General features: G+C 39.8%; 1 protein-coding gene across 1 annotated transcript; it reads left to right on the top strand.

Moving 5' to 3' along the window:
• Positions 1–16,515: 16,515 nt before the first annotated feature.
• LOC147888915 (disease resistance protein L6-like) lies at positions 16,516–20,338 on the top strand. The gene is made up of 3 exons (XM_087392388.1): positions 16,516–17,104; positions 17,256–18,414; positions 18,596–20,338. Exons 1-3 carry the CDS (start codon positions 16,563–16,565, stop codon positions 20,336–20,338), a joined length of 3,444 nt encoding a protein of 1,147 aa, XP_087248514.1. The 5' UTR covers positions 16,516–16,562.
• Positions 20,339–22,468: the final 2,130 nt, after the last annotated feature.

The following is a 22,468-nucleotide window of genomic DNA, read 5'->3' as shown; positions in this document are numbered from 1 at the left end:
ACAGAGAACCCACCTCACATATGTTTGCCCCACCCTTTCAGATTGAAAAGAAGCTTGCGTTTTCATCGGTTGGCCTCAGAAGTCCGCTTATGGCCCTCATCCCGTCTTGCGTGAGAAGCCGCTTGCGCCTTTTCTTGATTGATAGAGAATACCAACGGTGACGCTACACTCTTTTCGTCAATAGACAGAGCGGTGGAATAATACTGCAGGAGACCAATAATTCTGGAGTAGTTGATAAGAACTAATTAACTGCGTAGCTGATGTACCAAATAATTGCATTTCTGGTTGTTTCGCATGGAATTTGAGCGCCAAGTGTTACGTCTGCTGCAGCATGCGATTTCTGAGAGGCAATTTGACCGCCCAAGTGTTCCGACTGCCTGCAGCATGGACTTCAGAAACACGATTTGGACTTCTCGAAGGCGTAGCGACACTAGGATTGTCAAACAGGAACTCAAGAATACTGACGTTTCTGTCGTCTGTCTTGGATTCCGCATCGCTTTAGGGCTCGACTTTAATCCGGAAATTTCAAAAGGATCATGTATGCACATGGCGAGACATGCAGTTGAGAGGTTGAAGGTCGCATTTGTGAAAACGTCAAGACATGCGCAGCTCAACCTCCCTTTTCACGGGTCAAAGCCACGTTCTCCCAATCTTTACCTGTGCATGTCCGTCTCGTACAAGTCAAGCCTATCTAAAACAAATCCTCGACATGTGCGGTGTGCCCGCCTGGCTCAACCAGGTTACAAGTTCTTGGTAGAAAAATGAGAATGGAAGGGGTGGAAAGGCAAGGAGGGCCGAAGAGAAGAGTGATTAATGAGACATCGGAGGGCCTTATGGTGTACCGTTATGTAGCTTAGTGTAAGACCTCATGAGTTAGGAGAAGTCACTATATATAAACCTTATATATGACTTGCACTAAAGGCCTATTTTTTAATCCCTTATGTGTAACTATTGTATGATGAAAAGGCTTAGTGGTAAGACCCCATGAGCACTATATATAAACCTTATATATCACTTGCATTCAAAGCCTACTTTTAAAATCCCTTATTTATGAATATTGTTTGATGAAAAGACATTCCTTTTCTACAAAGATCTAAAAGCTCTCTGCAAATTTGATAGTTACTTTTCTATACATGTCCCTCCCAAGCTCATGACTAGTTACTGGACGAATTGAGTTTAAGAGAACTACCCCACAATGAACTTCTACAAACAACCTAGCTCTATATGACTCTACTACACTACCATGAGGAATTGGCCAATCAATGGTATTCCACTCGTGACTAACCTAATTGTGTTGTAGATCCACCTTGATATTACAATTGTCCAATGGACCTGTGTAACATATCCATGAATCCTAAAATGCATTCAGTAGGCTTCCACTACTTATAAGATGAAGGATATATATGTGAAAATAAAAAACGAACATTGAGGCAACCTTAAATTCTCTTATTATGAAGTATGAATTCTCAATGTAGTCACTTAAAATTTGGTCGGTGCTATGGAAAATAATTTGAAGGAGAATGGAAGAGTGTAGAGTCAAGAGAAATCCTTCTAGAATTCCTATGTGGAATAAGAAGGATGTGAACATATAGAAAAGGGAGGGTCCCTATGGGCTCCATGCGGGAAGACCCTTGACTCTGTCAATATTTTAAGGCTCATCAGCTTCTTTTGATGGGACACATGTAAAGAGTGATGTTTTTATCAAAACTATACCTTTATATTAATATTAAATCTTGGCAAAAGTTTATCAAGCTAATTGTTTAAGTTTCACAATATTGACCAAACATAGTACAATTTTATATAGTTTATTTTGAATTTCTATGTAAAATATGTAAATCTTAATTAAACTTTTAAAATTTTAGCATTAAAGTTTCAAATCTTGGCGAATGTTTCAAAATTTTATTTTTATCAGGGCATATAAACTTTCGATGCCAATTTAAAAGTTTGTCTTGTTTTAACAAAACTAACATGAAAAAATCATCCATGGGCACCAGAAACTCTAGATGGATAGTGATTTTGGGGTAGTCATAATTTCTCCTATAGATCTCTTGTAATCCCATAATAGGTAACATGATTTTGCTTCCAACTACAATCTTTAGAAAGCATGATCAGTCAAGCTGTCAATGTTCTCTATTGCCCTAGCCTAGCAAGCCCTCCATTACACCTTCTAATACATAAGTGGGAGGAAATTCCTCCTCTTCCTCCAAAATTTGCAAAACCACTTATGAGAAGCAAGCTAGTCAGGAGTCAAATTTGGCACTCAGATACACTCATGCGTTTGACTCCATTAGCCGCCATACCAATGGGCTACTATCTTTGCCCAGAAGATATGGCATATTAATTATCTTTAGCATGATGTTAGCATCATTAAATGCATTCTTTCTTCAAACCAGCATCATTCAAGTCATTATTGGTTTGACGTATTTTCATTCATCCATGGAAGTTCCAAAGTATAGCAGGTGAGACCTCTAGCCTAGCCGACTTCTACTTGGCCATATCTAACATCGAGTCGACACTTACGTCTGATAGTCCTTGAATGGCATTACCATTATAAGTAGGAATAGTTAGGCAGTTAATGTAGCTGTCATTCGAGGCCTTAGTTGTCAATAGGTTTGAATGCCTAGCATCATCACACATTGTGGATGCGCATTGGTGGGAGCTTGTCTTTAAAGAGCATGTCACTCTATTGTAAAGGACCAATTGTAAATCTTGAACCATCTCTTGAGCTCAATTGCATAAAATGTTGAGTCAATGAACTCCATATTGAAATGAGCAGTATTCTTTTCAAAAGTTCTTTTGTTATTTCCATATATTTTTATTTCTTTCTCTTATGTCTATCATTTTTTCAACATTGTTACCTAGTAGTTTTCATTTTAACTCATGTCTTTTCTAGACAAGCATATCGATACATGTAGTCAATGTAAGGAAACTAAGGTAACATAACCCCACAATAAGATAAATACCCTTTTCTTGAATTAATATGCTATCTTACATATATCTTAGTAAACTCTATAGGGAAAAATGTAGACTATTAAGCTACAAGAATCCTCACCCATATTAAATGCTTCTGTAGCTACCTCCTCCATTGCTCATCATCCTAGCATTGCCTTTTCTTGATGATTTTTATTCCTATTTGGGAAGTCGTGGCCTTAGGGCTTCTTGTTGTCTTTCATATTCATCCTACAATCTTTCTTCTTCATCTTCATCCTCATCTTTTTGCCTCTCTTCTTCTTACTCTTATAGTGTACCTTCATCTCTATGTTCTTCTCTTTGACATCATTTCTCTTCTTCAGCATTGGAATATATCTCTATTTTTTGGTCTTCGAACTTGTCATTTAGTTGTTTTCGATGCTCTTGAAGAACTCTGTTATATGATGTTGTGGGAATCAGTTTCCTTGTCCACTTGTCCACTACTCTACTAGTTTTCTTTGTTTTCATCATGTTAGTGTGAGAGGAGGAGATGTAGAAGGAGATATGGAAGAAGAGATGGGAGTTTTCATCCTAAGAAAGATATGGAAGTTTTAGATAAGGAGAACGTACACTAAGATAATGATAGAGCTTTCACTCTATAAAGCCTTTTTATATAGTTAATGTTTTTAAATGGCCATGATAAACCTTTTGAAAAATGTATCCCCTTAATAAAATATTTCCAAAGTCATCCAAAGAAAATAACCATCAAGAATATCAAGATATTTGTGATATGGTTCAAACTAATGACATCAATGGACATTCTTTTTGGCAACCCAGTGCTTTCCTAACTGGCTTCTGGTTGCTAAGCATGCCTTTGTGCTTTTAGGATGCTTTCAAAGTTTTCCATAATGCGTTCTTTTACTCATTTACTTTGAATTGATAGCTTTGGCTAACTCTATAATTTAAGAAAATAACCACTAAGAATATTGATATTTGTAATATGGTTCAAATGAATGACATCAATGGACATTCTTTTTGGTGACCCAGTGCTTTCTTAATTGGATTCTCGTTACTAACCACCCTTTATGCTTTTGGGATGCTTTCAAAGTTTTCCATAATGTGTTCTTTTACTCATTCAAGTTCAATGAGTTGCTTTGGCTAATTGTATTTGCAAATCTCTCTCCCTCACATTTGAGGACAAATTATTATGTGATTAAACCACTCAAACATTTCATGAAGAGCACTACTTTCATTAACCCCACCTCCATGCCATATACTTTTTAGTTATGTGCCTCAAGCTCTATAATGTGACTTCTCCATCACTTGATCATTCCAAATGTTCAATGAACCATATTGTTTAGGTACCATGGACCGTGAGAAAAATATCATGTTTCATCTATGGAAAGATTTTGAGATAAATACTAAAGAAATCAATTCAATTGCAATTAAAATTAAAGAATTTTGGAGCACAAACATCCAGGTAATGAGTAATATGTGATTTTCCCCATCCATCCACCATGGCTTTGGTGAAATCTTTCAATATGACTTCATTTAGTTCCCCATCCGCATCACCTATGCAAGGCTTTCTCAATATCTTTATCCAAACACATGCTCTCTAATGTCTCAAATCACCCAAGTCTTTCCAATAATTTCATTGCATGTTTAATCGATTCTTGCCATGACTGGACAAAAATCTTTGTGCCTTTCAGCCCCTCGGACACTTTACTCAAAATATTTCTTGATTTTTCTGATAGTTCTATGTCTTTGCGTAGCTTCATGTTTCCTCCATGTATTCCCATGTGTAAGAGCAATTTATGATGTCGTGCTCTCTTCTCTAGTGTCATGTTCCATACATATACAATATGCAAGTAAAGAGACTTCTCATTAAGCCACATCTCAGCATGCAACACACCAAAGTGTGCTCTTTGTAATGGGATGTTAAAAATTGATCCCATTTTTTGTTGATTTTTTCTCTATTGGATGTAGCACCCTATTCACAGCCCATCACTCCATTGTTCCAGTACATCTATTTCTCAACATCATCATCTACCATATCACTCATCACATTTTTATAATTAGCATTGTTGTTTCCTTTTCTTATTTGTTCCCTTCCCCTTTCCCTCCATGTTTTCCATTACTCGTATCCTGGGTCACTCAAACTTGCCGTGAGTGCATGCAAAAAGGCACAAGAATGTTGCATTGGCATTGCAATTCCATTCCAAACATCCACTTTGCCATTTTAAGGTCTTGTGACATGTGCCATGTTTTCTTCTTCTCTTTTTGGTATTTCTCTTCCTTTTCTTTATCCTTGTTTTTAGGCTTATGCTTTCTCCTTGTTTGTAGGCTTATGTTTGTCTCCTCAATCCAATCCCTTTGAAAAGTTTCTTCTCTGAGGGCCAGTCCACCAAACACCGAGCGAGACTTTTCCAAGTAAGAATGTGCTTCGTCTTTTTCCCTTTTGTTGTTTCTGTTATTTGCATTGGCCTACAGCTAATGCCTTAAGTGCTAGCTGCAATGATGGGCATACGAACCCTCTCTTTCCCTCTCCTCTTATTCCCTCTTCTTCCCCTCTTTTCCTCTTTCCTTCTCTTATGCTTATGCTTATGCTTTTCTTCTCTTATGCTCTTATCTTCTTTTCATAAGCATATATGCCTTTGCCTATGTTTATGCTTATGCATGAGCATATGCTCATATGCTCATGCATAAGCATAAGCATATGTCTCCTTCTCCTTCTCCTTCTCCTTCTCCTTCTCTTCTCCTTCTCTTCTTTTCCCTCTCCTTCAATCTCTTTTTCCCCTCTTTTTCTCCTCTTATGCTCTTTTCCCCTCTTCTTTTTCCCCTCTTTCAATCTCCTTTTTCCCTCTTCCTTTTCTTTTTTCCCTCTTTTCAATCTCTTTTTCCCCTCTTTCAATCTCTTTTCCCCTCTTCCTTCTCTTATGCTTATGCTCTTTTTCCCTCTTCCTTCTCTTCTGCTTATGCTCTTTACCTCTCGTATTGTTCCCCTCTTTCTCCTTCTCCTTCTCTTCTTTTCCCCTCTTTTCAATCTCTTTTTCCCCTCTTTTCCCCTCTTCCTTCTCTTATGCTTATGCTCTTTTTCCCTCTTCCTTCTCTTATGCTTATGATCTTTTCCTCTCGTATTGTTCCCCTCTTTCTCCTTCTCCTTCTCCTTCTCCTTCTCCTTCTTTCTTTCTCTTCTTTTCCCCTCTCCTTCAATCTCATTTTCTCCTCTTTTCATAAGCATATGTATTTGTCTATGCTTATGCATGAGCATATGCTCATATGCTCATGCATAAGCATAAGCATATGCTTTCTCTCTTTTTCTATTATGCTCATATGCTCATGCATAAGCATAAGCATATGCTTTCTTTCCTTTTCTCTTATGCTCTTTTCCCCTCTTCTTTTTTCCCTCTTTCAATCTCTCTTCCCCTCTTCCTTCTCTTATGCTTATGTTTTTCCTTCTCTTATGCTTATGCTTCTCTTTTCTCTTATGCTTCTCTTATGCTTATGCTTATGCTTCTCTTCTTTTCCCCTCTTCTTAATCGTATTCAATTCTTTTTTCACATGCTCCTTAGCCGTATTTGGTTTTTTTTTTCAAACAGATTCTAAATGGAATAACCACGCCCTCACCCACGAGTGTCCTCCATAAACCCCAACTTGGTTCCCCACGTCATAGGGATTATAGACATAGCTTCTCTGCTAGCTCATGTAAAAGAGAAGATTGCGCAAGAGAGTCACTGGGTGAAGTATAACATGGGGGTACATGCTCTTGGGTGGGGTCCAAGCCGAAGGGTAGTGGAGAAAGGGTGACTAAGGAACGCATGACATAACCTACAGGATCTCTGTAGGTTGTGGAGAGACCGCCATGACTGGTGGAGCCTCAAATATGATTGTGTAAATGACATAATGGATTATGTGGAGGCATTCATGGATTGCAAGTACATAATTGCTGAAGAGCATGACCGCATATTAGAAGAGGTGGAGGATGAAGTCTCTAGTGATCTGCCTAGTAGTGTGGAGGAGGAAAGTACCTCTAACGTAGAATAGTAGACCTATATTGGAGACAAATTTTGCTTAAGCATACTTTTGGAGACATATATTTTTTATATACATAATTTTGGAGACATACTTTTGGTCTCTATTTTATATATATATATATATATATATATATATGAAAATCTTATTGGATTCCACTTGTCCTTCATAAATATTTATCATTTCAAAACTGGCTTTTCATAATTGTCTTCAGTAAATAATTGTCCTTTCATCTTTATCCTTTATGCATTGATGTCATTTCATAATTTTCACAAGTGATTAATTGCCTTTTCATAATTTCTTGAGTTTGAATTTCATAATTGTCTTAAGTAATTAATTGTCTATCCACTTCTTACCCGCTCTTGTTTTTTATTTTTTGTTTTTTGTCTTCATGTTTGCGTCTATGTTTGTCCAATCCTCCCAAATTATACATGGGATCATATCGCATGTCTGACGAGTATGGAAACCCTCGCAAGAGGAGACATCATGATCTCTACTCTCCATATGACTTTGAATCCACTCAGGCGACACCTCGGGGGTCTACCCCTATGACTACCTCGACTTCTTTTGGACGTAGCACTGTGACTACCCCTCAGGGAACTCCTTTGCTAGCAACCCATGGCTTCATCAGGAGTCTCGACAAGTTTGTCACACAGATGACTGATGCGGAGCTAGCGAGATTCTTCTCTCTGCTATCCTAGAGGACCTCAGCAAATCTCTCTCCTACACCAACGGCTGGACCTACTATCTAGCCATCCCCTTTAGCCCCTTCGATTGAGGGCTCATCACCTGGGCGTGCCCATCATAAGGGAAGGCAAAGTAGGAAGGGTCGTTTACGTTGTGCTGACTCGAGAGATGTAGACAAGTCAACACACTCACATCCCTACAGGTCTCCACTTGGTCCCGAGACCCAGTACCAATCAGGTTCCTTGCCCTCTCCTACTCCCACTGCTACTCCTCACTCTGTAAGCGCTCACAGTAACACCACTCACTCTAATTCTTCCACTACCATGAGTCCTCCTTACTCGATTGAGGACCTGTCCTATGAAATCATAATTGCTAGAGAGATAATAGAAAATAAAAAGGGCTCCATAGTGATGGCCACCATGAGGCGGTTGATGAGCTACCACTTCAGGAGCGGCATAGCTACTGACTGGCGGTACCAAGATGACCAAAGGAGCAGGTAGTCATTGATGAATTAAAAAGACAATATCCTAACCCCCCAAATTGGGAGTTCAATTCGGATTACATGAAAGAGCACATGGGGTCCTCTTGAAGCATCATAGGTCAACCTTGTGTACTTCCATCGCAAAGGGGAAGGCTAAACCTAGCTGGGCAAACAAAGCCAACTGGAAGTTTTTCAAGAAGTAGTACAGGGACCATCCCGAGCTGTTCGAGGGTCAGAGGAGGGCTGTGAGGAGACGGCTGGACTCCGTAGGTACTTTGCACTTTGGTGTAGGCGGATGGTTGGCATTCGAGGCAACCGTGGTAAGTCTACTTCTTCTCATTTAATGTATTGTTCTACTTGTTTTACTACATATTTCATGCACTTTATCTAACTCTCATAAATTGGGCCCACAGCAAGCTGTGATGGGTCACCTTCCCATAGACACAAAGATGAGATACGGGTTTCGCATAGGAACAAAGCCATGGTTTATTGAGCAGGAGGCATTGGGAGCGATGGTCGATTGGGCTGAGGTGGCTACTCGCAAGGTATAAGTCTACTCCTACTTGTAATCTCACTTTTTAAACTGTTTTATTCTTTAAGTTGCAATCTAATTTCCAATTAATATGGTTTTACTCTTAGAATCAAAGCTCAAACGTCCCATCAGTGGAGGTGAGCAGTGATGACGAGAGATTAGGCTTACATGGCTTCGACGAGGGCCAGGGATCAAGCATAGCTCATAAGGGCCAGGGATTGGGCACAGCTCACGAGGGCCAGGGATCAAGCCAGCATGACAAGGATGAGGATGAGGATGAGGACGAGGATGACGATTCAGATGAGCAGGTGTAGTAGTAGTAGTATTAGTAGTAGTTTGCATATACTTCACCATGTATATGCTTCTGTATGTCAGCTCGTTTGAGCAATTTTGTATCACCCTTTTTAAAAGGGTAATTTTGTAACAAACAATGACATGTATATGCTTCTGCATCTCGGCTCGTTTGAGCGATTTTGTATCACCCTTTTCACAATGAAAATTTTGTAACAAAAAACATTCTTTTGTAATTACTAAAACAAAAACATTAGTGGGCCAAAACACGGCTTGCCATGGTCCTGTTTAGCCCCACTAATGTTTTTTTAAAGCTTTTGTTAATCGTCACTATATAGCAACATTTACCAGTGTCGCTATATAGTGACACATATAGCAACTATCTTTTTGGATGCTAATAGTGACATAAATACTGACCTTTGCACCCGTCAAAAAAAAACTTGTGTAAAAAAGGTTGGTATTTTCGTCAAAAAAGGGCCTGTGCCTTGTAGTGACCTTACATCAATTTTCTCTACTCAGTAATAATTACCATATGTCCACATTGCATTGAACAAATGGTACTGTAGAAGTAATGGATTCTCATTAGATTATATAAAAAGATTGTAGAAGAATGCAAATAAAAGCAAAATGATTCCATACATTTATATCACAACCTCATGTAAATTTCTCCTCCCTGTCTATCACAATCTCCCCTCTTCGGCTAGAAGCTTTAAGAGCATCTTCCAATCGATCAATCATGCATTTAGTAGGCATGTCTGATAGCTCCGGGGGATACTTCTTACCTCTATTGGCCCTTTGTCAAGCTTTTCTATCCTGCTCTGTTTTAACTCTTTCTTCTTCATATTGTTTGAGCCATTTCTCCACATTTGTAACGAAAAAAGGTGTTCACATTTTGTTGCAAGGTGATACTCATTTTCTTCTGCTTTCCCTTACCTTGTCCAAACTCTCCTACAACATGTGGGTCATTGCCATCATCCCAAAGTCGAGGCATGTCTGGCATGAGTTGTACAAGAAACTCCATATTGTAAAACATTGACTCTTACATTTTGTCTTACATATTTTTTTAACATCTTCATAAACCGTTCCAAGAAAAACATCCATTGGCTATGCAAAGTGCCTACATATGCCACTTCATTTGCCAAGTGCAAATGCAATTGGATGTCCATGATACTCGTGGAAATGCCTTTTGATCAATCATCTTAGCCAGAAGGCTCTTTTGTTTTCATCACTTTCAATTCAGCTCGTGCCTTTGGGGTGTCTCTATCCCCAAGCAAATGCTTTCACAAACTTTTAGACACATTTTTGAATGTGTGCATTGGGTCCAATAGATACGTGACTTTGTGTTGTCTCCTATAAGGAAGAGTATAAAATATGGAGAGACACAGCATGCTAGGTGGAGGTATTTAGATTTTTGGATCATGCCAAAGTCACTCCCAATATTCAAACTTCATGATTGGAGGAATACAAGCTAATTCTAGCCCCCGAAAAGATGGATCCACACAATACAAATGGTCCATAGGAAGAAATCACATATGCTTCTCATATGCCACCTTATTTAGATCTTTGAGTGCCGAGTGCACAAATTGTCTCCACAAGATGGACATGCAATGTATTCAGAGACTTGGGGACTATTAAAATGCAAGGACACAAGTTACATCTTGTAGAAGTGAGATTATTGAGACAGAGCATTGGCAGAAGTTACATCTTGCATTTTAATAGGCAAAAGAGAATTGAGAGGAATAGAAGTTTGGTACCTGAGCAATCATGCAACCTAGGATAATCATGCATGATCCACATTAGAATGCCTTTCCATTGAAAATGATGTTGACCCAAAGGCTTTGAAATGTCATAAACTTGCATGTCATTCCATAATATTTGCAACTCATCCACCAAAGGGGCTAGACACACATCCATGTTTTTCACTTTGTGCTTGCTCGGCACAATGAGTGCCATTATCAAATGCCCTTTCTTTATGGTCATCCAAGGAGTCTGAATATCGTATATTGTGACGACTACTACTAGCCACATGGATCACGATGTATATTGATATCCAAAGGGATTAACACTCTCCACAACTAGCCCAAGATGCAAATGACAAGGCTCAAGCCCAAACTCTAGCCACCTCTTCTCTATGTGTCTTATTTCCTTTTGGAAGTAGTGTTTGGAGTAACGTGGGACATTGATTGAAGCAACAATTTGGACTCATGCATGAAACTATAGTTTAGACCACATCAAAACTCTTACCAAAGAAGGGACCATCCATAAATTTCTTGTAAATTTAAGATCAGAAGAATGGAGGCAAGAATAGAATGGCTTGCCCCTTTGTACAACATGGTGCTTGCTTCATGTCATGAGCTCCCCTCTTCAGGACTCATGTTATCCTCCCTATTTACTTCACATCTTCATCTCTTTCATTTTGTGGTGAAGGAGCATCAAAGTAAGTGTTTATCATGTTATGCATTATTTTATCCTCATTCATGGCATCTTCCTCTTCACTAAATCTATTGTGTTTCTCTTCTAGCTCTCCATCTTTCCTTATAGTGTTTTGATATCCTTGGGTCAACATCGACTCATGAGGAAGATAAAGCATGAGTTCTACCTCATCGTTCAACTATAACTCTGGTAAGGGTTAAAAGTGACCATATCTCTTTATGTGTGTTTTTTATATGTTGCATAATCTCCTTAATGATCATCAAATAAATTTGGATGTTAAGTCACATAAATGCATCATGGTTGGCTATAGTGAAGAAATCAAAGCATACAAGCTATATGATCCCATCAATCGAAAGGTCATAATGTTTAGAGATGTAACTTTTGATGAGGAATCAAAATCGAAGACATCAAGTACACAAGAGACTACCACACTGATTACTCAGCCACCTAATGAAAAGGTTGATGAGGAGGAGAAAGAATTGCCAGAGTCACCCCAAGAAGAGCATCAACAACTCAGACTATCTACCAAAGAAAGAAGACCGCCAGCCAGATTGACATATGCTCAGAAATGCAAAGAAATCTGAGATTGAAACCACCAATTATGGTCTTATGACTACCATCATGGCTGTGGAAGAGCCAAGGTGCTTCGAAGATGCGATTGACAAGCCAGAATGGCAAACGGCTATGAATGAAGAAATGGAAGGTTTGTACAAAAACAAAACTTGGGATTTATGCGACCTTCCACCAGGAAAGAAGGCCATTGCAAACAAATGGGTTTAAAAAGTGAAGTACAATCCACATGGAAGCATTGAAAGATGCAAAGCCATTCTAGTTGTTGCAAAAGGATTTGCCAACAGTATGTTCAAGATTATGATGAGACTTATGCTAAATGACAATCAACAGCCATACAAGGAGCATACAAGGATATGATGAGACTTATGATTTTTTACATCACTAGCAACACTCAGTAGATGGAAGGTGTACCAGCTAGATGTCAAGAATGATTTTCTCAATGGTTACCTAGATGAGGGAGTCTACATGCAGCAACCAACAGGTTATGTTGAGCCAAGGAAAGAGCATCAGGTTTGCCATTTCAAGTAAGTCTCTATGGCTTAAATCAACACCTTGAAGTTGGTATAGGATAATTGACAAGTATTTTGCTAATCTAGGATACATGAAGTCTTATGCATATCATACTCTCTACTATAAAGTTCAAGGGGAAGACATTACTATTGCACTTTTGTATGTAAATAATCTAATTGTGACAAGAAGCAATGATAGCTTCATCAACAAGTTGAAACAAGGCTTATTTGCAGAGTTCAACATGAAAGGTCTTGGAATTATACACTATTGTCTTGGAATTGAGTTCTAGAGAGACTCAAACAACACCTTCATGAGACAACATAAATATGGGGATAGTCTCCTAAAGAAGTTTCATATGGTTTTTGCGAGATTGTAGCCACTCCGATGGACCAGAGTTTGAAACTTACCAAATATCCAAAAAAGCCTATGGTCAATGACAAGTACTATCAGTAGCTCATCGGATCTCTTATATATTTGGCTATCACAAGGCCAAATACTTGTTATACAATAAGTTCACTTACACGATTTAAGTCAAATCCAAAATAGTCTCATTGGAATGTAGCCAAGAGAGTCTTGAGATACATCAGAGGTAATAAGAAACTTTGGAATAGAAGACAGAGGAAGTCATCCAAAGTTGCATGGATATTGTGACACCGTGACTATGTAGGAGATCATGAGACTAAGATATCCATACAAGGATATTATGAATTTTTCCTTGTTCAAGGTGTTATATCATGGTTGTCAATCAAGCAGCCAATTGGTTCTTTGTCTTCAACAAAAGTAGAATATAGGGCACTCACAACAAGTGCATGTGAGGCTATATGGTTCTAAAGACTATAGTCAGAAATAGATTACTTTGATGAGTCAAAGCCAACAACAATATGCTACATGATAATCAATCGGCTCAAGCACTAGCCAAGAATCAAGTATCTCACTCCAGGACAAAGCACATTGATGTCAGAAAGCACTTCTCAGAGAAAGAGAATTACTTAGCGATATCACATTGCAACATTATCACAGCAAAGATAATATTGTAGACATCTTTACCAAACCATTTAGGAAAGAGCTTTTCGAGAAGCACCGACAAGCTCTTGGTTTGACTCAAAGGAAGGACATTCCCATTAAAGGAGTGTGATGGAATGTAATATCAGTCCTTTTTCGAATGTAATATCAGTCCTTTTTTGAGTCCCCATAATCATCATCTTGAGGGAACACCGACTTCATGATGTTGATCTTGAGGGAAAGTGTTGAGGATTCATCTCAACATCATGTGATCATATGTGCATAGCACTAATACAAAAGAGTGCTAAAAACAGAAGGGTTGGAAACCCTAGCCCTAACCCTAAAGGGGTTTGTATATATTTATAATCTCCAACTAAATCTAGCGTACAATTATTCATTTATTGTGTGCTCTCTAGCTATGCCCTCTCTCTTCATCTCCAATCTTCTCCTCTCGTACCTCCATATTTGTTCAAGGGAATTAAGCATAATGTAATCTATTCAAACCTCAACTAACACTGATCCACCCAACCACGCCTATGACTACCACAAATAAAAAATCTTTGGAAAAACCAACCAACATTATGTGGCCCCCACCATCAATAATAATAAAATACATTTAGGATCTATTCTCCATTGAACAAATCAATAAAAAATAGTCAATAAAAATTGGGCAGACATGGAGAGCAGTAGTTTAAGGGGCAACATGACAACAAGGATGAGACATGAAACGAGGACCCGACCTAGAAGTAGCTTGTTGATTAGGCAATGACTCTAGCATGGACATAGAGGAAGGGGGAGATGACTTTGGTAAGGACAATGAGGAAGGGGAGATGACAACGGCTCTAGTAGCGAGTATCAAGGATGGCAAGCTGGTCGGTGGAGCCTTTTTAGAGTTGGGGAGCATATAGCCACTAGTAGGCTAGGCTGGCTTGTCCTCAAATATTTTTTGCATGAAAGTTTAACAATGTGCCTTTGAGCAATCCTTGTACACACACACACACACACACAAATAGTTTTAGGGCAACTTGGGGCTATTTTAGATCTAACCTTCCCTTATGCGAAAGAGGGGGGGGGGGGGTCACTTAAGAAATTATGTAGCTATCACATGAGTTCAACATAAGGACATTTTTTGAATTATTTTTAAACAAAATAATATTCATAGAGGGACTCATATAAGAAATTCTGAAAACAATTTACAGATTTATAATGAAAAAGGTATCTCTTAATCATACAATATTCACCGTTAAGGAATTTTATAAAATTAAGCCCTAGATGCACGTGATACATAGGGTTTACATTAGTGAGCCTCCCAAGCTATAGTTTTAAAAACAGTTTTTAGAGTAACAACATCAATATAACTGTCTATATAAGCATCGATATATTAATAGATTGATGGTTTTTCAATACTTCCTTAATGACACTTATATTGATGCTTTTGCTTTTTATTTTTAATAAAATGCAAGGTCTTATTGAACCAGCCATCACAAATTATGAAAATGTTTGTAGTGATAAGGTTATCTATTTGATGACATCGAATTCCTTCCCATTCAAAGGGCCAATCCATGTCAATTTTTGCATCATTATCCACACATGAGCATCTTGCATTTATGATTGTGCCAATTGGTATTAAAGCCAAATCATCTGCCCATGTAGACCCACCATGTGAAGGCTCTTCTAGACGTCGACATTAGTGTGACATCATTGAAGGCGGCAAAAAGGATCAAGGAGCTCCTTGTTTTCCTATTTCCTTGTGTTAATTCCAGTTTTTTTAAGAGAGAACACACACACACACACACACACACTTTTTGCTTTGTAAAAGAAATTTTGCATTAAGAAAGCATTTACATTCATTGCTATCCCAGAGTGGTGGGCAACTACTACTCATAACTAAAAAAGTAATAAAAAACTTCCAGCTAGGAAGGTCTCCAAAGGAATGATCATCCTAAAGAGAGCAAAGCAAAGAAGCTCGAAAGTATGGGAAGACAGACACTAAAGAGAGAGATCGCGCATGCGTACACACGCGCACACACACATAGGGGAGCTTAATATAGGGTAAGAAGACGTACTGGCATCGGTGATTGATGAAAATACCAACATAAATTCTGAAAAAATGCCAACGGCTTCTTTAATTCATGAGTTTTGAAAGCACATCAAGTATTCTTCAATGCTTCCTCCTACTTCTCTTCACAGGGCTAGTGCACATGCGTTAGAAATACAAAGTTTGTGAATAACCTTCGTTTTGTTCACATGGCTAATTACAAAATTACATCAAGAATTGAATAGAGCATTTAATATAGGTTTGAGTACTTGCGGAGAGCTCTAGCTGTGGGAGCTAGAAGTTTTTGAATGGCTTACCCACCCAAGTTTGTACCTTTTTCAAAGCGTTGAAAGTAGTTCACCTCAGCGCTAGTGCTACATGTCAATTTCCTATTGGTTGATGAGGCAATGGCGCTCTAGTGCTTGACATGACACCTTCAAAATTTGAGGTGATAATTTGGACATCAAGGGTGCTTCGCTTTGATCTTAATTTTTATGCTAGCCTCAAAAGACAGCCACCAATGCTGCATTTTGGGCACCGTGTGCATTGAGCCTTATCCTCACCTTATCTTCCTCCCTCTCGAGTCCTCAATCCCCTTCCGCCTCACATCCACCTCCTCCCCACCCGCGTGTGTTGCCCTTTGGAAGATTGTGGATGGAGACTTCTCTTTTTTTATATGTAACTTTTCTTTATTATTCATTATTTTATGCACGAACCTCTTGTGCTATTTCCCTTGTCCTTTGACATTATTTCATCGACCAAACGGATGTGACATGTCCCCTACCATTGAGAACACATAAATGTGGATTCTCGAAAGGTGGCACATCCCCTACCATTGAGAACACATGGATCTCTCATTGATGTAACGAGTAGGTTGTCCTTACGACATTATTTCATGCACTTTTGACATAGTCTCATGCACCTAACCCTGTTGGAAATTCCCTTACCCTTCAGAATCATTGATGAATTCCAGGAGGACATCCAAAGAAACATCCTCTCTTTTGCTGGGTGTTTGTGGGAGTGAAACACAATTTCTCTTGCCCTTTCTCCCTTAGCTTCCGTAGTGCCACAAAATGGCAATGGCAAGTTCTTCTACCTGCAAGCCTAAATCAGCCCAGCCTACTGGCACGCATGCGGTGTTCATTAACCATCGTGGCCTGCGGATCAAGCGTGGATTTGCCAATCATCTCTACATGAGTCTCAAGCAACGTGGGATCACCGCATTTTTTGACGCCGTGGAGCTTCCCAAGGGAGTTAACGTTCGTCCTCAAATGCTGGAAGCCGCTCGTGCAGCAACTGTTTTTGTGGCCATATTGACTGAAGATTATAGTGCTTCTCATTGGTGTCTGGACGAGCTTGTGGAAGCCGTGGGAAGATGCACGTCCTCCAACGACCAGGTGATTATCCCGGTGTTTTTTGACGTGAAACCCGAAGATCTGCGCAGTGTCTCAGCAAAAGACCTGCAGAACGAAAATGGACCTCTTGCAATGGCGTTCAAGGCTCACGTAGATATTGATTGCAAAGGCAAGCACAGCCAAGATAGCATCGATCGGTGGAAACAAGCCTTGAGCTACGTCTCTTGGCTAGAAGGCTTCCGGCTCGAGACCTACAATGGGTAACAACTAATTCGTCGACTCTCATCCTATAATTATATGGTGGTCATTTAAAGTTTTCGTTTTGATCCATCAAACGCAACGCCAGATACAATCGAACTCATCGACTTGCTGGGTGTCAGAATTCGATAATGATATCGTGCTCATGTGCAGTTTCGAGGGCAACTTGCTGGAAGAGCTCGTAGCAACGATAGTACAAGAGATAGACGCCAGGTCCTGGACGTGGAACGATGTCGTGCCCCACCCAGTTGGTCTGGAAAGAAGGGTCCAACGAGTGGTCCGGCTGTTGTGTCTGGACGAAAAGAGAACTGTAAAGTTTGTTCTAATGTATGGTATGAGCGGCGTTGGCAAGACCGTCATTGCTCGAGCTGTTCACCAGACCCTTGCCAAGGAGTTTGATGGAGTAAGCTTTGTGAAAGATTGCGGGGACAAGGAATTGAGCCACATACAGCGTTCTTTGCGGCACGATTTGTTGCTGGACAAAGATCAAGACCCGAGGGACGACATTGAAAGAGGAAGAGCGCTCTTGCGAGTTCGCTTGAGGGAGAAGAAGGTTATGATTGTATTGGATGACGTAAAGGAGCTCACAGACATCACACAAACTATAGATCCAAAAGCCCTTTGTTTAGGTAGCCGCATCTTGGTCACAGCAAGGGATCGAGCAGTGTGTCCTCATGAGAAATACGTCTGTGATGCGTTCAAATGCGATTCGTATCATGTTGAACGGATGGATCCCCATGAGTCCCACCGGCTCTTTTGTCTACATGCTTTCGAACACTCTGATCCACTAACCGATTTTGAGGAGCATGGTCTCGTGGCAGCGGTTGTTGAAGAGTGCGATGGGCTCCCTCTTTCCCTGGTCGTGCTCGGAACTCACTTAGGTCATGTTACTTGTCCTGCGGAGAAGGGTGGCAAGCAAACGCAGTTAAAAATCTGGCAAGAGACAATCCAGAAGCTAAGGGATAGTGAATACACAGAAGGAAAGATAGCAGGCAGACTCAAGATTAGTTATGATGCCCTGGAAGAAAATGAGAAAGAGATGTTTCTGGATGTGGCTTGCTTGATGATTGGAGAAGAACTGAGTTGTGCGCAATATTTCTGGGAAAGTTTGAAAATTTACCCTTCTAGTGGTATGAAGAAGTTGATGCGACGTTGTCTAGTAGAGGTTGACGAAGGTTGCGGGACAATGACAATGCATAATCAGCTGAGAGATTTGGGCAGGGCAATTGTGAGGAGGGAATTCAAAGAGAGAGGCGAATGGAGTCGGATTTGGGCTGATGACGACTTGAAAAACTTAGCTACAAGTGGAAAGGTATGTAAGTAGTATAATGGAGTTCTTCTCTTGCCATTCTTTCAGCACATCTAGACTGCTGCTTACGAGTAACGTGCTTTCTACAGATTGCGACTTACCTGTTGCTAGCACTACGTTAATGTGTGATGAGGGTATATTGTGATGAAATGTGGTTTTTTTGGCCGGTTGGTAATGGTTGCAGAGCCTTGCGAAAGTACGTGGGATTTCCACTTCCTTGCCTAAGCTGGATGCAGATCTCCTTTCTCGTATGGAGTCCTTACAACTGCTCTTCTTGAAGGGAACGCTCTTAGAGGGGAATCCTAACGGACTAACCGAGCTGCAAATTAGGTGGCTGAAATGGTCAGGCTTCCCCTCCAATCCTCTACCTAAACTGCAATTTCTTACGGTGCTGCAAATTCGCAACAGCAAATCCAAGTTTTGCAGCACAAGTGCAACAACTGGTCTAACAAGTCGTAGCGTTCCAGTAGCCATCCAACAATCAGGCCGGAAGCGAAAGCGGGGTGTTTTGACGTGGTTCTCGGAAGGGTGGGAATTTTTCACAGATTTGGGCTGGCTCCAACGTGACTTTATGCTAGTGAAGCCGCTTCCAAGGAGCTTGGGTTGTGCCACTCTGTTGAAGCACTTGACGTGTCCTGCGTTGGGCGGCTTACCACCATCTTTTGGAAATCTTCGAGCACTAGAGCATTTGCATCTCACCGATTGCAGTAGCCTCTCGCGACTGCCCTCAAGCTTTGGGAACCTGCAAGCCCTCGTTTACTTGCGAATGGATAATTGCACGCGCCTCTCTCAATTGCCCTCAACGTTTGGGGATTTGCAAGCCCTTAAAAGCTTGCATATGGGTAATTGCAAACGCCTCTCGGAGCTCCCGTTAACCTTTGGGAATCTGCAAGCCCTTATGTGCTTGCGTATGGACAATTGCACTAGCCTCTCCCAGCTGCCGTCAACCTTTGGGAATCTTCAAGCCCTTTGGGACTTGCAAATGGGTACCTGCACGCGTCTCTCCGTGTTGCCATCAACCTTTGGGAATTTGCAAGCCCTTGAGAGCCTGATTATGGATAGTTGCACAAGCCTCTCGCATTTACCGTCAGCCTTCACGAATCTACAAGCCCTTGAGATATTGTGTATGGATAATTGCGCAAGCCTCTCGGAACTCCCATCGAACTTTGCGAACCTACAAGCCCTTGCATACTTGTCTATGGATAATTGCACAAGCCTCTCGCAACTTCCGTCGACCTTTGGTAATCTACAAGCCCTTCGGCGCTTGTCTATGGCTAATTGCACAAGTCTCTTGCCACTTCCATCAGCCTTTGGGAATTTGAAAGCCCTCCAACGTTTCCGTCTGGATAATTGGACAAGCCTCTCACAGCTGCCGTCAACGTTTGGGAATCTACAAGCCCTTGAGCACTTGCATATGGATAATTGCACAAGCCTCTCGGAGTTGCCCTTGACCTTTGGGAATTTGCAAGCCCTTGCTCACTTGGAAATGGATTATTGCCTAGGTCTCTTGCAACTACCCGCAACCTTCACAAATCTACAAGCCCTTCAGGACTTGCATATGGATAATTGCATTGGTATCTCACAATTGCCTACAAACTTTGGAAATCTCCAAGGCCTTCAACGCTTATATATGAGTAATTGCACAAGCCTCATGCAACTACCATCAACCTTTGGGAATCTCCAAGCTCTTCAGCACTTATACATGAGTAATTGCACAAGCCTCACACAACTCCCATCAACTTTTGGGAATCTGCAAGCCCTTAAGTACTTGCATATGGATAATTGCACAAGTCTTATCGAACTCCCGTCAACCTTTGGGAATTTGCAAGCCCTTCAAGAGTTGAGGATGGATGGTTGTATAGGCCTCTCGAAACTTCCATCGACCTTTGGAAATCTGCATGTGCTTGGGATTTTAAAATACGGATAGTTCGCCTTGCCTCTCCAAGTTTTTGCATCTCGTCAAGATGAATGTACATCGCAAAGGTAGGGACTAAAATAAATACTATTGCCTTCTAGTATTGTGCATAATAGGGAGATGCCGCAAGAGTCAAATTTGTTTAAAAAAGACAAAAAGATTAACCATTTTTCTACTTGGGTTGGAAATTAGTCACTAGAATGTGGTACTTTTTTAGACACCTACTCTGACATAACAGCTAAAGAATTTGATTTTTTTCCAAGTTTGCAAATGTCGATACTCTACTATCTTTTTAAGAAATACACCTTTTTTTAGTATTTAAAAAGTTCTAAGTGCTGAGAACTTAGCAAATAAATAAAATGATTAGGTCCATGTGTAGTAGCATTTCTATTATTTTGTTTGTGTATTGCATCCTAGACTTTCTATAAAGAAATCATGAGTACAACATGCAAATTAATAAAACATAGTATGCAACCTAATGGATAGACCATATGCATATTGTCGTTTAAAAAGTTGTATCTTTCATTTTGTGGCTTGTATCCTAAACATCAAAATGAATCAAACATAGTATGCAACCAAATGGATAGATCCCATATGCATTTTATAATTTAGAAATTTTTATCTTTGATTTGTGGCTTCTATCCTAGACTTTCTATAAACCAATCTTGAGTACAGCATTGAATTAATAAAAGATAGTATGCAACCTAATGGATGGATACCATATGAATGCTATGATTCAAAAATTATAGATATTTCATTTTGTAATGACACCTTATCTTTACTAGTAGTCAAGTGGTAGCTTGGTGACATTTACTTTATTTTTCATTTTCAAAGATACTATAAGGGATTCATGAGGGATTCAAAGGATCAATGGAATGGATCATTATGTAAATACCATGTGTATCAATTGTAAATACCTTGGTATTGGGTGAGAATTGATTTGAAACATGAGGTGAAATTATAGATACTAGGGAGGATGAGTCATATACACGCCCATGTGCACTCAATAAATAAGAGAGACCACACGTGAAGTAAATTAGAATTTAAGAAGATTGGGAGGATAATTATGACAGATGAAAAATAACATTTTCCATGGATACTTGAGAATATACACCAAGAAGCTACAAGAAACTATTCCTCCAAGGAAATCATGAAAGAGGAGCACATATATGCTATAAAATGCACAACAAATAACAGTGATGGGGAGAGACAAATTTGCCAAGTATCCAAAAGCTACTTGAGGGGTCCCAAAGAGGGACTGGTGATCAAACTAGGTCTAATGTGGTTGCAATTTAAATAGCTAAAATATTTCATATAAATGGGTGGCACTCTAGCTCCACTTTAATCTGAGCACTACATATTAGGGGGTCTAAAATTTCTAAAGGAGGGAATGAGGGAGGGAAAGGTGATCAAAATGTGTGTTATGACATATGACTAACTGCTTGTACACTCTTAACGTATCTTATAACTTAAGGCTCTCTTCGATGCCTAGATTGTGTATTTTGGGCCTAGGTGGTTCAATACGTTTCATTAGAAAAATGACAATCAAGAGGATCCAATCTATCTCCATTTTGGTGCACAATGTGTATGATGGAGTTCTTGCAAGTGATTGAAAAGTAGTAATCTTAGTATCCCTATAAATTATTACTACTTCGAATGCATGTGAGGTGAGACGCACAATTCTATGGCTGGAACCTATGTTTTGAGTACTGCTAGTAAAGACATACTTTGCTAAATTTTCTATTCAAGGTTCAAATTCCCTCGTACACCTCGACTTTAACTATCACCACCGTCATAGAGAAGGGAGGGAATCTTGATAGCCTTAAATCACTTGTATCTAGTCCAATGATCTACTTGTAACTACTCATATGCAATGATTTTGAACCCATCATTGTACACCGCTTAACAAAGTAGAAGAAAAGTCAGCAATGGAAACTCAGTTGATTTGGATGTTGGCTCTCTTGAGTAGCTTTTCACCTATAAGTCCCCATAATGGATGACCTAGTTAAGTGTTGGGAGTCACTTGTATCTACTCATATGCAATGATTTTGAATCCATTTTTGTACATTGCTTAACAAAGTAAGAAGAAAAGTTGACAATAGCAACTTAGGTTATTTGAATATTGGCTCTCTTGAGTAGCTA

This window comes from Dipteris shenzhenensis, chromosome 21 (genome assembly GCF_047967505.1).
Source record: "Dipteris shenzhenensis isolate YYH24624 ecotype China chromosome 21, Dip_SZ_1.0, whole genome shotgun sequence".
NCBI lineage: Eukaryota > Viridiplantae > Streptophyta > Polypodiopsida > Gleicheniales > Dipteridaceae > Dipteris > Dipteris shenzhenensis.
The sequence above is the reverse complement of the archived record's forward strand: the minus strand, read 5'-3'. Positions and strand labels throughout refer to the sequence as shown.

Coding starts and splice junctions, on each gene's coding strand:
- LOC147888915 (XM_087392388.1), top strand. CDS start 16,563: ATGGCAATGGCAAGTTCTTCTACCTGCAAGCCTAAATCAGCCCAGCCT. Junction 17,105..17,255: donor CGGCTCGAGACCTACAATGG/GTAACAACTAAT, acceptor GCTCATGTGCAG/TTTCGAGGGCAACTTGCTGG. Junction 18,415..18,595: donor ACTTAGCTACAAGTGGAAAG/GTATGTAAGTAG, acceptor TAATGGTTGCAG/AGCCTTGCGAAAGTACGTGG.